Source organism: Talpa europaea, assembly GCF_964194135.1.
Source record: "Talpa europaea genome assembly, chromosome: 10".
NCBI lineage: Eukaryota > Metazoa > Chordata > Mammalia > Eulipotyphla > Talpidae > Talpa > Talpa europaea.
This window is the reverse complement of record NC_140077.1, coordinates 41,613,162-41,629,581: the sequence shown is the minus strand read 5'-3', so window position 1 is coordinate 41,629,581 and position 16,420 is coordinate 41,613,162. Positions and strand designations below refer to the sequence as shown.

The following is a 16,420-nucleotide window of genomic DNA, read 5'->3' as shown; positions in this document are numbered from 1 at the left end:
ATATGAGTGGTGTGACAATCCAGCACAGGTGCATATTCAGCAATTATTTGGCATGGAAGGTTCAGAATAATCACCTGAGCCAACTGCTTCCATTGGTATATCACTTTTGCTGTGAGCAAGTCATACTGACATGATGAACATACATAAGTTGCATACATAAGTGCACTATGCCCTAAATACTTTTAGCAAGACTCTATTCTAAAGTTCAGTATCTGTTTTCTTCTCTCAGTCCCTTCACAGTCAGTTTCTGCCTACTCACCCTCAAGAGGCAACCTTAATTCTGGTATTTTTTCACCATAATTTTATTTGTTCTAGAATGGAATTATACAGTGTACATGCCTTTCAAAGTTTCTCTCAGCTTTTTTGAAACCATTCATTTGTTGCATGTATTCCTTTTTTTGAGCAGGAATCTATTATAGTAATCCTCCACAATTTATACATTTTTCTGTTGGATACTAGCTGTTTCCACTTATTGGCTATCGTGAATAAAGCTGCTATGAAGATTCTTGTGTTAGTCTTTGAGGACATGTATTTTCATTTCTCATGGATAAATCATTAGGAGCGAGTTGTTCTGAAGCTTTATCACAAGAAAATACATCTGCTGAGCTTGGCCTCCCAGGGTGAAATGTGAAAGCTCATAAAATGTCAACAGAGCAAAATAAATCAAAAAACAATGTCATGAAAAACTCACATACTGTTAAGGAGATGTAGATACTCAATAGTTTACAGATTCAATGTTTACACCTTCAAGAAAAAAATTTTGGGGTTTCATTACCTTTATCAAGAGATGCCCCAGCCATATGGTAGAAGCTCAATGCAGTGTCCACATCATTAATATTCTTTAGGAAAGTAAAGAAGTTCTCCACCTCCTGAAAGGTCAGACCCTAAAAGAAGAGCAACAGCAAGGTAAAGTAGGAACCTGTAATAAAAAGCAGCACAAAATGCAGAAAACCAGGCAGTTATTTATGCATATAAATGAGATATTATTTATGCTTTGTCTAGAACAGAGACTGAATCAATTAGTTAAGGAACATCAAATTTATACATAACAGGGTTACCCTAAGTTGGCTAAATGTTTCCCCTCACATGTAAAATTTGACAGTGATGGCTAGATATCTTTTTTTTTTTTAAAAAGATTTATTTTTTATTTATACAATAGCTGGGGTATAGGCCAGAGGTGCAGGAGGGTGAGAGGATTCACCAGAGACAGAGCAGGGAGCAGAATGGGCAGACAGACTAAAAGCTCTGCTGAGGGGAGCAGCAGGCAAGACAGGAGAGGTGTGCTGCGCCATGTGGGAATCTCCCTGACCGGCCAGGAATCGAACCCATGCTGCAAAGGCTGCAGACAGCTTCACAGCGCTGTGCTCAACCTGCTGCGCCACCGGGAGGCCTGACGGCTAGATATCTTTAACAAAAATATTTCTAACAAGGCCCTTTAATTAGGTCATGAAATAGACTATCATCAGCATCCCAGAAGCCTCCCTTCCTTTGGCAACATGGTCCTTTCCAATCACTATCTCTTCTTCCCCCCAGTAGTAATCACTCCTTTAAATTTGAGGGGATTCATTTCCTTGCTTTCAAAAAAATAGCATTACTTTCTACCTATATATCTTTAAACACAAACAGTAACTTAATTATGTCTGCTTTTGAACTTCATAAATATAAACATGCATTCTATTATATGTAGTGTCTTTCTAAGATCTGTTCACATTTTTATGTATGTCTTAATTCATTTTTATTGTTATATATATATATCCATTGTGTGAATATAACACAATTTAATTATTCCTTCTACTTGGGTTTTTTCCAGTTTTTGGCAATTATGTAGAACAGTGCATCTATAAGCATTCATTGATAACTACTATGTAACAAATTCTGTAATTATAGGCAGTGAACTGGAAGTCCTATATTAAATAACTTTCCCTTAACTTGAGGTTATCCTCTTGACCTTGCCTTAGAGCATCCAGAAGTGACACTCATTCCTTATAAAGATGCTCTAGTATGCTTTCTAATGTAAGCACTAGGGTAGAATCAACCTTAAGAGGACAATCCCACTGGGCCAGAAGAACAGGTTCTACAATATCACCTGCTTGTAGATAGATACAATAATATCATCTTCCCTTGCCTTCCATCAGAGAACATGCAAAGCTGTAAACAACTCAAGTATTCATTGACAGATGAAAAGATAACAAAATGAGGCATATATATAATGGACTATTATCAAGCCTTTAAAAAGAAAGAATTACTGACACGAAATACAACATGACTAAACCTTATGCCAAGTGAAATAAGCAAGTCACAAAAGGACAAATACAGTATTTATATGAAGTACCTAGAATAAATTCAGAGACAGAAAGTAGAATGATGGTGCAGAAAGAAGGGGAGAATGGGAAATTATTGTTTAACGGATACAGAGTTTCATTTTTGGAAGATGAAAAAAGTTCTGGAGAAGGAAGGAGGTGATGACTGTACAACACTGTGAATACAACAATGCCGCTGAACAATAAAAAATGATAAGATGATAAATTTATGTTATATATTTTTAAATCAAATTAAAAAAATGTGAAAGGTTATTTACATTGTTTTTAAGGTCTGGATTTCAATAGGCAAAGGGAAGCATACAGATCTGAGTTATTCAAAGGGTTTTAAAAGACTAAAATGTTAATGTAAATTTCATAAAACAGAAAGGCATGGCAGAGGAAATGCTTCCTTTCCTGATAAACAATATCCATATTTGTTAAATTATCATGAAACATCAAATGCTACAGTTCAAGACTAGTGTGCTTATGCTGGAAATTATTTAAGCACACAGAGAGAAAAGGATTTGAATGGGTCTAGTCATTCGATCATTGAGAAAAATAGTGAAATACAAGTCATATTATGTCATTATTAAATCAAACTATGAACACTTTGCTTCTACTACAGAGACATAATAAAAATATTTATTGAACATTTACTAAACCACTCAGCGCTATGCCAGGAACAATGAGGTAAATAAAACTGTACTGGATTTGAGCCTTGCTATTATAGAGCTTTCTAATTTAGATAGACCTTATTTAAAGAAGTCAGCCACAATATTCTTATTTCTTGGTAACTACCTTGTTAAAAAATCCAGAAGGTTATAATTAGAATAAAGCTAGAAGAAGATTTAACATGAGGTTGTGCTGGTAAAATGGAAAATGAAAGGAAGGACATACTTATTGCAAGTTGAATCATTCAGACTAGAAGCTGGAGCTTATGCACAACCTGTTTACAGGTGACTTGACCTACACCACAGGAGTCAAAAGGAACTATTCGTCTCTTAGGCGTGGAATTGACATAGATGGAGAGATTGGAAAAAGAGGAGTCATTTTATTCTGTAACCAACTGTGCAACAAACTGGTTATCTACTGTACCTTTGGAAAGATGAGCTTATATAAAACTAGGTTCTAGATAACTAAAAATGAAGATAAAATTAATAATGCTTTGTGGACAGTAGAATCATTTCATGTTCTTAAAAATGAATTTAATATTAGGAATTTGTTAAACAAGGAAACAGAACTGTCTTTCAAATTGAAAAGCAAACGATAAAATGTTGAGGGGAAAAACACCCATTACCTTGGGTGAGGCAACAGACTCTTAGGTAAAAACACAAAATGCACAATTTATAAAAGAAAAATACTGATAAATGAAACCTTAGCAAAATTGAAAACTTTAGTTGCTGCACCTCCCCCTGCAGTGACCCTTAGGGCTAATGGCTTGCGCCACGGCCCCTAGGTCCAGCTGGGCAACCAGCACGCAGGGGGAGAACAGCAAAACCCCCTGAAGACATACCTGCTGCACCTCCCCCTGCAGTGACCTCTAGAAATCCCTAGGTCCGGCTGGGCAAGGAACCAGCGGGCAGGGGGAGAACAGCAAACTCCCTGAAGACATAGATAAGACGGAAGCCTGTTGAAAGATAACGACCACCAGGAGCCACTACAGGAATGCTGTCCGCATGGAAACTTATCTCGCCTTCTCAAGGCCCACAAACTTTATTCTAATACAACTGTCTCTCTAAAATCTTTTCTCTTTCTAAAATCTTTTCTCTTTCTCTGTCTATAAAGGTCATTGATTGCTAAATTAAAGAAACATATGAAATCTAGTAACAAGGATGACTCAAATGAAACACCACTAAACCTTGTGTAACAACAAAATTGTTAGTTCAACAATTGCTGTTATATGTTAAAATTCCTTAGCTTTGATCCTTAATGAAAAAGTGTTATTACATAAAAATAAGTGCACCTGTTATAATTAATAATAATTAGTGAATTTAGTGGTTAGCTAAGAGAAAATTTAATTATATAAAACAAAAGACAAAACCAATGGTCTGACTGCTTAGGAATGTGCCTAGATCCAAATGTAACTCTGGACATAAATCACTGCCTTGTCATTGATAAGTAAACCTATGAGCCAACTGGTTTAGTTCACTGATAACCGATCCTATGCCTTTAGAAAAACATATATATACTGGTCACCAACTTAAATAAAATTACACTCAGATTTTCACTCTTGAAGTGTGTCTGTTTGTCATTTCTTTAACCGAATCCCTGACCACCCTGCGCAGTCTCTCAACCCTGAGACGGCCCTCATCGTTCACTGCTGTGCAAGTCTGCGGCATTTAGTGCTTAAGGAAACTGAGAAAACAGACAAATCAGAGATGGACAAAATATTAAAAATCACATTATCTGGTAAAGGATTTTTAAAAATTAAAAAGATATTTCAGTCGACACTACCAACAAGATACATGAATGGCTAACTATATGAATGATGCTCGGGATTATCAGTCATTAGGAAAAAAGCAAACTAAAATAATGAGATACCACTACACAACTGTTAGAGTAAATGTAATAAAAAAGACAATAACAAATGGTGAAGATGTGGAGAAAATGGAACTCTCATATACTGCTGTGGAAATGTATGCTTTCATTCTTATTGTGCTACCCGCACTATGGAAAAGCAGTTTGGCAGGAATCTCAAGAGGAATGAAAACATAGGTCCACATAAAGACTTGTGTGCAAATTTCATTGTAGTATTATAACCACCAAAAATTGGAAACAATTCAAATGCTCATCCACTGGGGAATGAGTAAACAAAATGTAGTATATCCATACAAGGGAATATTTACCATTCAGCAATAAACAGTAATATACTCTCAACATAAGTATTAGTAAGCAACAACATATGCTACAAGTAAAAAGAAAATCAGACACAAAAGATGATATTATCATATGATTGCATTTATATATAATGTCTGGCAAGGAAAATCTACAGAGAAAGATTTATGGTTGTCTGGGGCTAGGGCAGAAATGGGAACTGACTGCAAACTAAGATGAGGAATCTTTTGGGGTAATGAAGATGTTGTAAAACTGAATTGCAGTGATGATCACAACTATAAATTTACTCAAAATCATTCAATTGTACACTTAAAAAGGGGGAATTTTATGGTATATAAATTCTGCCTCAATAAATCTGTTAAAAAATAAAAAGCAGTTGGAGTAGATGAGAAAGGGGTAAGGGAAATTTAGCTTCCTCTAGAGTCAGATGTAAAGTCAGATATCTAGTGCTGGCAGGCCATGGATGGGAGCAAAACACTGTAATGAATGAGCCCTTTGCTTGTTTTTCATAGCAAATCCCTCTGCAAATCCCTCAGGACTCCTATTGCTTGAGTTCTTTCTATGGCCCACTGAAAAGATAAAATAGTCTCCTTCTTTTCTTCCTTATATGCTGTGCTTCTCACCAATCTTATCTATCATCTGCACAATCTCCTGTTTAGTTTTTTAGAAGTTTTAATTATTTTTACACCTGGTAACATATGAATATGGTACAAAGTGTTATACAGTATAATGCACTTGTTCCTTTACTCTTCCTTCTAGTCTCCCTTCCTACATGTAGTCACAGTCATCAATTTCCTGCGTAGTTTTTCAGAGGTGTTACTATGCCTGTCCTGCTCCAAAAAAGCATTTTCCCATTGCAAACCCCAGACTTCTCTTCAACTGGTATCTGGCAGCAGGGAGAAAATTAGATTAATTTCCATTCATACATTTCTACAAGTATCTAATCTTCCTGCTCACAAAATAAATATCACTGAGTTTCCACTGTCAACTGTACAGATCCCAAACTTCTTAGTCTAGTATTCAAAGGCCTCCCAACTTTGCTTTCACAATTTACCTTTCCAGTTATCTTCTTAAGAACCTATAGACTAGAGGGCCTCCCCGGTGGCGCAGCGGTTGAGCACTGGGTTGTGAAGCTGCCCGCAGCCTCTGCCACGCCGGTTCGATCCCCGGCTGCTCCCCGGCCACCGGAGGAGGGTCCCACATGGCGCGCAGACCTCTCCTGCCGCCCGCTGCTCCCCTCAGCAGTGTGCTTTGGTCCTTCTGCCTGCTCTGCTCCCCGCTCTGGCTCTGGTGAATTCTCTCACCCTCCTGCACTTCTGACTGTACCCAGTGCATGTATAAACAAAAACAAACAAACAAACAAACAAATAAATAAAACATGCCTCTAAAATAAATAAATAAATATTTAAAAAAAAAAAAAAAGAACCTATAGACTAGAGTCTAGCAACACTGGTCTTCTTGTTTCCCCAAAAACCTGTGTGCTTATTCAAATCATGGGTAAAAGGAGTGGCAATAAAAAGACTCTTTACTAGGAAGATTGGGGACTTTGGGATGAGACAGATCCGTCTTAGAATACTGGTGCTTCTTTCTGTGTGATCTCTTGCAAATAACTAAGCTCAGAAAAGCAGTTTTCATTTGAAAAAATGGTGATACCTCCCACCATGCATGAAGTGATGATTAGGGAGAAGATAAGTGAAATGTGTAATAGATAGAAGGTACTCAGTAAGTGCCATGTCGATGCCCTAAGTGAGTTGGCAGACTTGTTACTACAGAACCAGTGGTAATGAATTTATTTGATTTAGCTCTGAAATATACTTTCCATTTCTGTATGTGTAGGGCATTAAGGGATAGGAAATAAAGGAAAGGTTAGGTATATGAAATTCATTGTGAAGAAAAACAAAATAGGGGAAAAATAACCACAAAATTAAATTTCTTCATAGTAATTCATAGGTGAGTACTCCTTTGGGGGAATGCAGGTTTCAATGCTTATCAGTAAAACAAATTTAATCAGTCTTTTTAGTTTAATGGCCACACCTCACTATATGACATAGTGACTTTGGTGGGCACTTAATAATTGGAGTTGAGAGTTTTTTGAAAGATATGCTAGCAATGTTTCTAAATCTGATATTCCATGATGACCACAATGTGGTTCAATTCTCAAGTATCTGGAAGATTAAGCCCACATGAACATTATCCACAGGTAATATTAAAAGTTAATAATCAAATAGTTTTAACTATTTGATAAGTAGTAACCCTACTTAATGGTTAGCTGCAGTACTGACAGGTAATGATATATACAGCAAGTTATGGGGGCTAGGGCTATAAGTGAAACCATGTACAAAAGCAAATATCTATAACCTCTACTTGTCAAAAATCCTACTCTACTTATAAGGCCTAGTTCAGATTATACCTCCTCCAGGAATTCTTTGTTACTTCCAATCCTTTTCACTGGTGGTCCCCAAAGATTTCACATCTTTAGTTTAGACTTTATATAGAGTTGAGTGACTTGCCTTACATTATAGTTATCTGTTTAATATCTATCTCCCTCCACTATCAATGTTAAGTTCTATGAGGGCAGAGACTTAGTTTTGCTCATTACTGTATTTCCAATATTTACAAGAGTGCTTGGCACATAGTGGGTTTTCAATATATACTGACTATGAATATGAAATTATATAGTTCATGGCATACTTTTTTTTCTTACTAGACTACTACAGTCTATGTATTTCTTGAAGCTAGGTGATGGGGTTTTGGTTTATCTCTTATTTTTCTCAGCATACAGTTTAGTCTTGCACATAGCATTGTTTATCATTGAACTGCACTGTAATTTTCAATTCATCCTTAAAGGGACTTGCTAAATTATTAAAATTAGCAGCTTCTGTATTCTTTATCATAGAGGATCACCACTGTGAATTACATTTAAGAAGCCTCAGAAAACTGTTTTTTGGTAGTTTTTTAAAAAATTTTTTTTAAGATTTATTTATTTATACAAGCACTGGGTACAGTCAGAAGCATGGGAGGGTGAGAGAATTCACCAGAGCCAGAGCGGGTAGCAGAGCAGGCAGAAGGACCGAAGTACACTGCTGAGGGGAGCAGCGGGCGGCAGGAGAGGTCTGCGCGCCATGTGGGACCCTCGCCCGGCAGCCGGGGATCGAACCGGCACTGCAGAGGTTGCGGGCAGCTTCGCAACCCAGCGCTCAACCGCTGCGCCACCGGGGAGGCCCTGTAGTTTGTTTTTGTTTTTGTTTTTTAATACAAGAACTGGGATACAGGCCAGATGTGCAGGAGGGTGAGAGGATTCACCAGAGACAAAGTGGGGAACACAAGAGGCAGACTGACGAAATACACTGCTGAGGGGAGCAGCCGGCAAGACACAAGAGGTCTGCTGCGCCATGTGGGTTTCTCTGTGGCCGGCTGGGATCGAACCTGCACTACTACAGAGGCTGCGGACAGCTTCACAGTGCAGCGCTCAACCACCCGCGCCACCAGGGAGGCCCAAAACTGTCTTTCTTTTAATAGGGAGAAGCCTACCATTTGATGAATGGAAGGTAAGGAAATTTTAAAGTTGAGTCAGATTTGGTCTACAAGAATTCACAGAAGAAAAGATATTGGGGGGGAAGATGGAGAAAATATGGTAGAGGTTAGGGATGTTTAAAATAAAGCCAAAACAGGGTGCAATAGTGGTGCAAGGGGGTAAGTCTCAGCACTATAAAGGTATTGGTAGTCACTTCAACACAAGTTTGACCCAGGCCAGTGAGCTGAACCACATGTCACAGCAGACCTCTCCTGTCTCGCCCACTGCTCCCCTCAGCTGGACATTTTAGTCAATTGGCCTGTCCTGCTCCCCAATCTGTCTCTGGTGAATCCTCTCACCCCCTGCACCTCTGGCCTACACCCCAGCTCTTGTATGCATAAATAAATAAATCTTTTAAAAAATAAAGCCAAAATAAACATGTTCCCCATTAAAAAGAAAAGAAAACTGTCTTTGCCAATAAGAAAAATGGCAGTTACAGCATGGATTATGGATTATTTTTCCAGGCTTGGTGAATTCCCCAATTCTTCAAGCTATTACTAAGGGACAAAATTGCAAGGGACACTGATGAAACATGGTTCATCCAGAGCCATAGCTTATGAGCTTAACTGTACATTAGAATTCCGTGGGGAGCTCTTTAAGAAATAGTGATGCCTGGATCTATCCAGTAAGCTTCTGATTTAATTTGAAGAGAGTTCTAACAATCACATTTCTTAAAAAGTCCCCAAGTGATCCTACTGAGTGACCCAGGTTGAGAAGAACTGCTTTAGAGTAAGTGTATAGTAAGTGAAATAGCACTTTGCTATGGAAAAGGCAAAATCTGGAATAGAGCCTTGAATTGTAGTCCAGACTGGGTGTACCACTAATTTCTCTTTCTGTCTGATTCTATCTTCTCAAAAGCAAAATGAGATCTAACAAGCTGTTAGAAAGACAGAAAAAGAAAAATGGCCACAAAGCATTGCCTGGGCATTAAATAATATGTAAATATTTATTTAATACCTTCACTAGGAAGGATCTTCAGTCTTCTAGGTCTAGTTTGATATCTTGACAGAACCCCACACAGAAATTGATTAACATGGGTGAAATGAAAACTTATATTTTCATTTAACAAATCCAAAGTGGAATAAAAGAAGCAATTAGAAAGCAGCTGGTGATTCCCCTTTAATGAGAAATTGTCCTGGGCCTCCCCAGTGGCACAGCAGGTTGAGCACAGCGCTGTGAAGCTGTTGGCAGCCTCAGCAATGCCAGTTCGATTCCTGGCTGGCCAGGGAGAAATCCACGTGGTGAGACAGACCTCTCCTGCCTCACCCGCTACTCCCCTCAGCAGTGTCTTCAGTCTGTCTGCCTGTTCTGCTCCCTGCTCTGACTCTGGTGAATCCTCTCACCCTCCCACACCTCTGGCCTGTACCCCAGCTCTTGTATAAATCAATCAATCAATCAATCACAAATAAAAAAATAAAAGAGGAAAGTGCTCAAGACAAGGGTTGTCTGTTTACATTTAAAAAAAATAAATGAGAAATGGTCCTAAAGAGATGGACTGGCCACCTTAGGAGGAAGGCCCTTGATTAACTCTCATTTTAGTTAATTGCTATGTTCACAAACTATTTAATCAACATGAGAGGACAATCAATCTCAATCTCCTTGCTATAACAGGCCAGAAATTCTGGGCGAGAAGTAATTAAGCTCTCTAGATTTTTTATCATCTGACAAAATTTGTCCTTTCACTTTAGTGTTCCTTCAAATCCTAAATTAATTCCTGCCAATGCTAAAATATTCCTTCAAGGAATACAGAATGTCTCCTACACTCAATTTGTTGTTTTTAAATATAAGTTTACAATATACATGAGTTAGCCTATCATGATAATTATTTTAAGGTCAAATCTATGTCTGAACCAAACTTCAAAAATAAGTATGATCTAGGTAAAAAAAGACAAAACTAGTAGGCAACTATAAGTTAGAGACATTCAGCAAGGGAGGGAGAGAGAAAGGGATTAAAATAAGGGTGGGGAGAGCACAAGAGACTATGGTGATGGTGCATGGGTGACTTGGTGGTGGGAACTTTATGGGGACTACACCTGAGAGGATAAATCAAACATTGTACAAAAATGAACAATGATGTAAAAAATATATATGTAAATAAATATTAAAAAAACCTCTAATCTAAAGAAAGGAATGTTTCTTAATATAAACACTATACTTGCAGCACAGGAGTTAAAAATCTACCTAAATATTTGCAATTAATTTTTTGAAATTATAATTTCCAACAGATAAGCTGGGTACCAGGTAGTACTGTCAAAGTGCTCTCTGGGAGAGAAATAATGTCCTCTGTCACTCTCAACTAATGATGAGTTGCCCTTACAACTAAGGGAACACCTTGTGGGGAGCAGCTAGACTGAGTTCAGCAAAGACGCCACTTTCTCCCAGAGTACAGCCTGCCCTCACTTAGAGCTCACAGCTTGGTTCAACTTGCATGAACAAGAAATCTGGGGTGATCTGGACTTTGCCCTTTTCCTCACGTACTGCTCCTTTTTTTTCTTTTCAGGTACCAGAAATGAATTAGTTATAATCCTTAGTTCATTATATATTCTTTGTAATAACTTTAAGTTCCCATAGTTTCTTTTCTTCCTTTGGTAAAGATATTTACCTTTCCATCTTTGAAGTGCTTCTTTAGCTGCTTCTGCATGGCAGTCAACTTCTTGGACTGCACCCCACTGTATGCCAACAGCATGCCACCAAACTGCCTCTCAGTAATTCTCCCATCCACAGGGTCATGGCGTTCAAACTGGAAAGGAAACAGAAAGAGTGTTCTTGGAATAAAATGGAAAGTATTTTCACATGAAATGTAGAATAATCAACTGTGTTAGATGGTAAAACATAGTTGATAGGATTGTATTTTCAAACTACAATTTTCAGCAAGATTTGAAAAAATTAATCAGAAATAGAAGGCCTAAGTTTTTATTTGAGCTCTGCCACTAACTACTTATGACATCAGGAAGTTACCCAATTATTCTGGGCCTCACTTTCCACATGAATAAAACAGAGCTTCTATAACTTATGTATGTTCCAAGCCAATGTTAAAGATCCACTCAAATCCATGAGTAATAATTATTAATATGTGCTTTCTGGACCATCCATATCCCCTTTACTCAGAGAAAACGTAAAAGCTAATTATTATCAATTTGATCAATCATACATATGTAAAGTCAAATCAGTTCTTTAATCTGTACTTAGTATTTGTTATACATTCAGATCTTTAAGGATGTGAAAGAGTATGGCATTTTCAAGTTTTCTCCAACAGTTAACTAAGTTCTAGACCATCAATAGAACTTGAAAAAAATGCGTAGTTACCACAAAAACTACTGGAAAATCATTAAATATATTTAAATATGCAGATGGAAAGGTTAAGCATAAAGACCTCTAGTTAATCTAAATAATCCAGAAAACCAAGATTTTCATTTAAAAATGGAGACAAGAAAGTTATCTCATTCCTAGCTGCAGTGTTAATGATACTTACAAATACATAAATAATAAAATGACTAAAAATTAGCCCAGAAACCAATTAGAAAGCAAAATGATTTGAAGATAAAACTTCTTTATGGATTTAATGGAAAATAACAGAAAACTTAGATTTCTACATGGAGTATATATAGATGTGAGACATTGCTAAGTAAGGTCAAAACAATAAACGTTTCCTGAATGTCTATCAGTTATCTGGCACTGTGTTAGTCATTGTGGGGTAAGGGAAAGAAGGAGAAGATTCCATTTCGATCCTCAGGGCCTTCACCTTCTAGTAGGGGATAAGACTGTCTTTTTTTTTTTTTTTTTAAAGATTTATTTATTTTATTTATACAAGCACTGGGTACAGTCAGAAGTGCGGGAGGGTGAGAGAATTCACCAGAGCCAGAGCAGGAAGCAGAGCAGGCAGAAGGACCAAAGTACACTGCTAAGGGGAGCAGTGGGTGGCAGGAGAGGTCTGCGCGCCATGTGGGACCCTCCTCCGGTGGCCGGGGAGCAGCCGGGGTTTGAACCGGCGCCGCAAAGGCTGCAGGCAGCTTCGCAACCCAGCGCTCAACCTCTGCGCCACCAGGGAGGCCCGGGATAAGACTGTCTTAAGGCAAAAAATAAGGATGCATTCAATAGAAAAAATTTTTTTTTCCAATTTTCATTTCCTAAGTCAGTGTGATAAATCGATATACACCTTAACTTGTTTTCTCACTGGTGAGATTCAAGAACTATATTTTAACAACAGCAACCATCAACTGAGCATGTAATATGGGTCAGATACTTCACTCATAAATTTTTTCATTTAATCACTATTACAACCCTACGGAGCAGATATTATTAGTTTAATTTTATAGGTGAGAAAACTAAGGCAACTTGAAGTTACATGAGGCAGAGCTGGGATTCAAATTCAGCTCTCTCTGGATCCATTGAAATATATTTCAATTTCACTTTCATCCTATAAGAGAGTACTGCATTATTTTGGATACTTATACAGTCACTGGACTTAGTCATATTTAAGTGAGAAGCAAAACTATTTCCAAAGAAATCAGCATCATCAATTTTAAGTGAAGGCCTCTTTTTAAACTTCAACCACTCAGCATGTTTGCCAAGCATCACTTTTACAGAGCTGATTAATTTTTGACAGTACCAAAAGTTTTCAGGATTCAATTTAAATTTGATTTATGGTTCAATTTACCATCCTGAAATAAAATGGAAGACTGATAAAAGTTTTGCAAACTTTTTTGGGCATACTTTCTGCAATGTTTAAATCAGATTTTTACTGAAATGTGGGGAAAAGCTGGTGATGCCTAGTTTGTCTGTGGGCTTCCTCAAGGCAGGCAAAACAAAACTGATCCTTGCTCTTCATGCTAGGCTTTAATAATTTAGCACATTCATTTTACTGTTATCCTGGAGATTTCACAGGTACAGAGAAATCCCATGTATTTGAATTAGATGAGTTTTAAGTGATATCCTACAAGACAGATTCAATTTCTCTTCATAATGTAGGCAGCAGCAGCAGCAGCAGCTAGCTCAGGACTTGGGAAACGTCTGTATTCCTCTGTTCTCCACAGGGGCTTAAAACCCACTTCTGTTCTTCTGTTATATATTTTAAAGATAGTAGAGACAATTTCTAATGGAGATCCCCAAAGTAACAATTCCAGTGTTCAAATTAGCATTTTTACTAATGGTGTTTGAAAACATACTTTTTTTGGTAATGTGTTCTATTATTGTTGTTATTATTTTGATGTGAGTGGAACCTGAAAGGGCTTAAAAATGATGAAATTGAGCACTATGCAGCATGACCCACTTTAACCTTTACTACTAACTGTAATTTGCACCTCTGGTTCTTCTGCGGTAAGCTGCTTTATTTCTGAGGTCTTTAACATGATTGGAAGAGGAAGGGGAGAGTTGTCTCTCTCAATACAAAAATGCTAATGGAAACCCACTTGAACTAATGTGTCATTCACTCAACACTTATTAATTGACAACCAACTATGCTAAGGTTAGGGAGCTTCATAGTTTCTCAAGGACCTGTATTGGAGACGAATTTTCAAGGGTAATAATTAGACATCATGTGTCCCTAGAGCTGAAGTGTGACACCCACAAAACCCAGTGGGTATGTTAATGTGTGAATGAAAACCTCACTGTCCTAAGTGGTGTTTTTTTTTTTTTGGAGGTGGTATGGGGGAAAACATAATTCATTACGAAATTAATACAATGCAGAAAGCTTTTAATGGGATGTCTGGAAACAATTCAAGTGACTGACTTGCATTTTATCTAGCCAAACACTGTCCTACTTCAATGACAATTAAGAAATTCCATTCTATTTGATCCTGTGCCACAGAAATGTGTGCATTTCCACACACTGCATTTCTACCATTTGCATCGCTTTTGTGTCTAGGAGGACAGCTGAGAGGCCCAGCATTTTCTTTTCTGCAGCCATTGCCACTTTTTCAAATGTACACAAGCTGCTGGCTTCCTGTTGTTCCCCAGGAGGCTGCAGGACAGGCAAAGGTGGGCCAGAGAAAAGGAGCCAAAAAACTGTAAGATTTTTCCTGCCTTTCTGTTAATACAGCACCTCTTGTTCCCACTCCTACTCCTCATAGAGAGAAGGAATAGCCTTTGGAAGGACAGATGGTCTACCTATAGACCATGATTTAAGGAAGTTGAAAGCCAGGAGGAGAAGATAACGTGTTTCATGACCAGAAGCCAAAATGTGATCAGAAAAATAGTAAAAGGAAAAAGAAATCAGTGTTTGCAAGTGGGCCCTGATTTATTAAGACTTTGGAGGTTAATATATATCAATAAATGCAAACTTCAACCTCTCTTTCATAACAATTGTCTTTCAGGAGACTTTTTCTATCATCTAGAATAAATTCTCCCCTTATGCAAGTATTTCAGCATGATCATTTCCCTGACAGGATTTTTCTAGTTTCTTAACTTTACAATGCAAGTAAGCATAGTATTCTCAAGCCACTGAGCTGAACACACCTATGGCAGCATGTGGTTTTGGGGATCTTAATCATACCACTGCTACTACTACCACAAGACTTAGAACAACTGTCTATTATGCTCATACAAAAAGAAAAACAACTATAGGCAAAGTTCTCTAGGGCAAGCCCACCTAATATTTATGACATACTCAGTTCATAGTTTAAATATGGATTCCATGCTTCTACAATTGGCATGGGGCATCCAAGAGTCTCAGGTTAAAGTGACTGGAGCTTGAATTTTCTTTTCTTTTCTTTTTTTAAGATTATTTATGCATTCAAGATCTGGGGTACAGGCCAGAGGTGTGGGGGGTGAGAGCATTCACCAGAGACAGAGTGGGGAACAGAACAGGCAGATTGACTAAAATACACTGCTGGGGGGAGCAGTAGGCAAGTCAGGAGAGGTCTGCTGCACCGTGTGGGTAGCTCCCTGGCTGGGGATCGAACTCATGCTGTAGTGGCTGCAGATAGCTTCATAGGTTACATCTTAACCCCTTGCATCACCAGGGAGGCCCCAGAAGCTTGAATTTTCTTGCTTGTTAAATATCAGATACATCTTCACTGTCCACACTAACATGGTTGTATTTTTACCAACTGGTGAGCTGATGATGGTTCAAAAATTGGAAAGAAGGCTACATAGCTTGGTGCCCTTGGCTGGAGGCAAAATAATCACTTATGTCTAGGACCACAAGATTATACATTACCAAACTAAACTGCTAGACTTCTACTTCAAATCCAAGATTTCTTTCTATTTTAAAATTGCTTTTAAGGAAGTTCAGGTTGGTGATCAAATTAAGTGAGTAGGCTAACTTTCCATTCTGATAGTCAAAACTCTGAAAATTACAAGGTTGATACATGAACATACCATAGGATAAAAAATCATGGTATATTTAATTGAGAATACTGGATAGAAAATCTTTAGATCTAAGTAAAGGGTTTGGTAAGTTTTAGTTTGACTTCATGGAAGATATTAAAGTGAATAAGAATACTGGCTTTAGATTAGCAAGGTTGGGTTAGAATTTTGGCCTGAACATATATTTGCTGCCTCTATCTCTCTCTCAAAATATTATACACTTTTTGAAGGAAGAATCTATGCTTTGCATTTTTTGCTGCATAATACACAGAGCTGGAATACAGCATGTGAACAGTAAATAATCTTGGTTTACAGACCAAACAAATGCCTCATTTATAACTCACCTACCAATTTCATATTTACAACCTAGTAGGAGCATATAACACTTTCCAGCCCACACTCTTGA

General features: G+C 37.8%; 1 protein-coding gene across 4 annotated transcripts in view; it reads right to left on the bottom strand.

The window, feature by feature from the left end:
* Positions 1-16,420, bottom strand: part of MICU1 (mitochondrial calcium uptake 1) — a gene marked incomplete at its 5' end in the record, with an annotated part of 98,174 nt that overhangs the window by 22,405 nt on the left and 59,349 nt on the right. For all 4 annotated transcript variants that reach the window (XM_084245376.1, XM_084245375.1, XM_084245378.1 and 1 more), the window contains 2 exons: positions 776-884; positions 11,312-11,449. In XM_084245376.1, the coding sequence (XP_084101502.1) occupies positions 776-884; positions 11,312-11,449 (247 nt within the window). The remainder of the gene's footprint in view (positions 1-775; positions 885-11,311; positions 11,450-16,420) is intronic.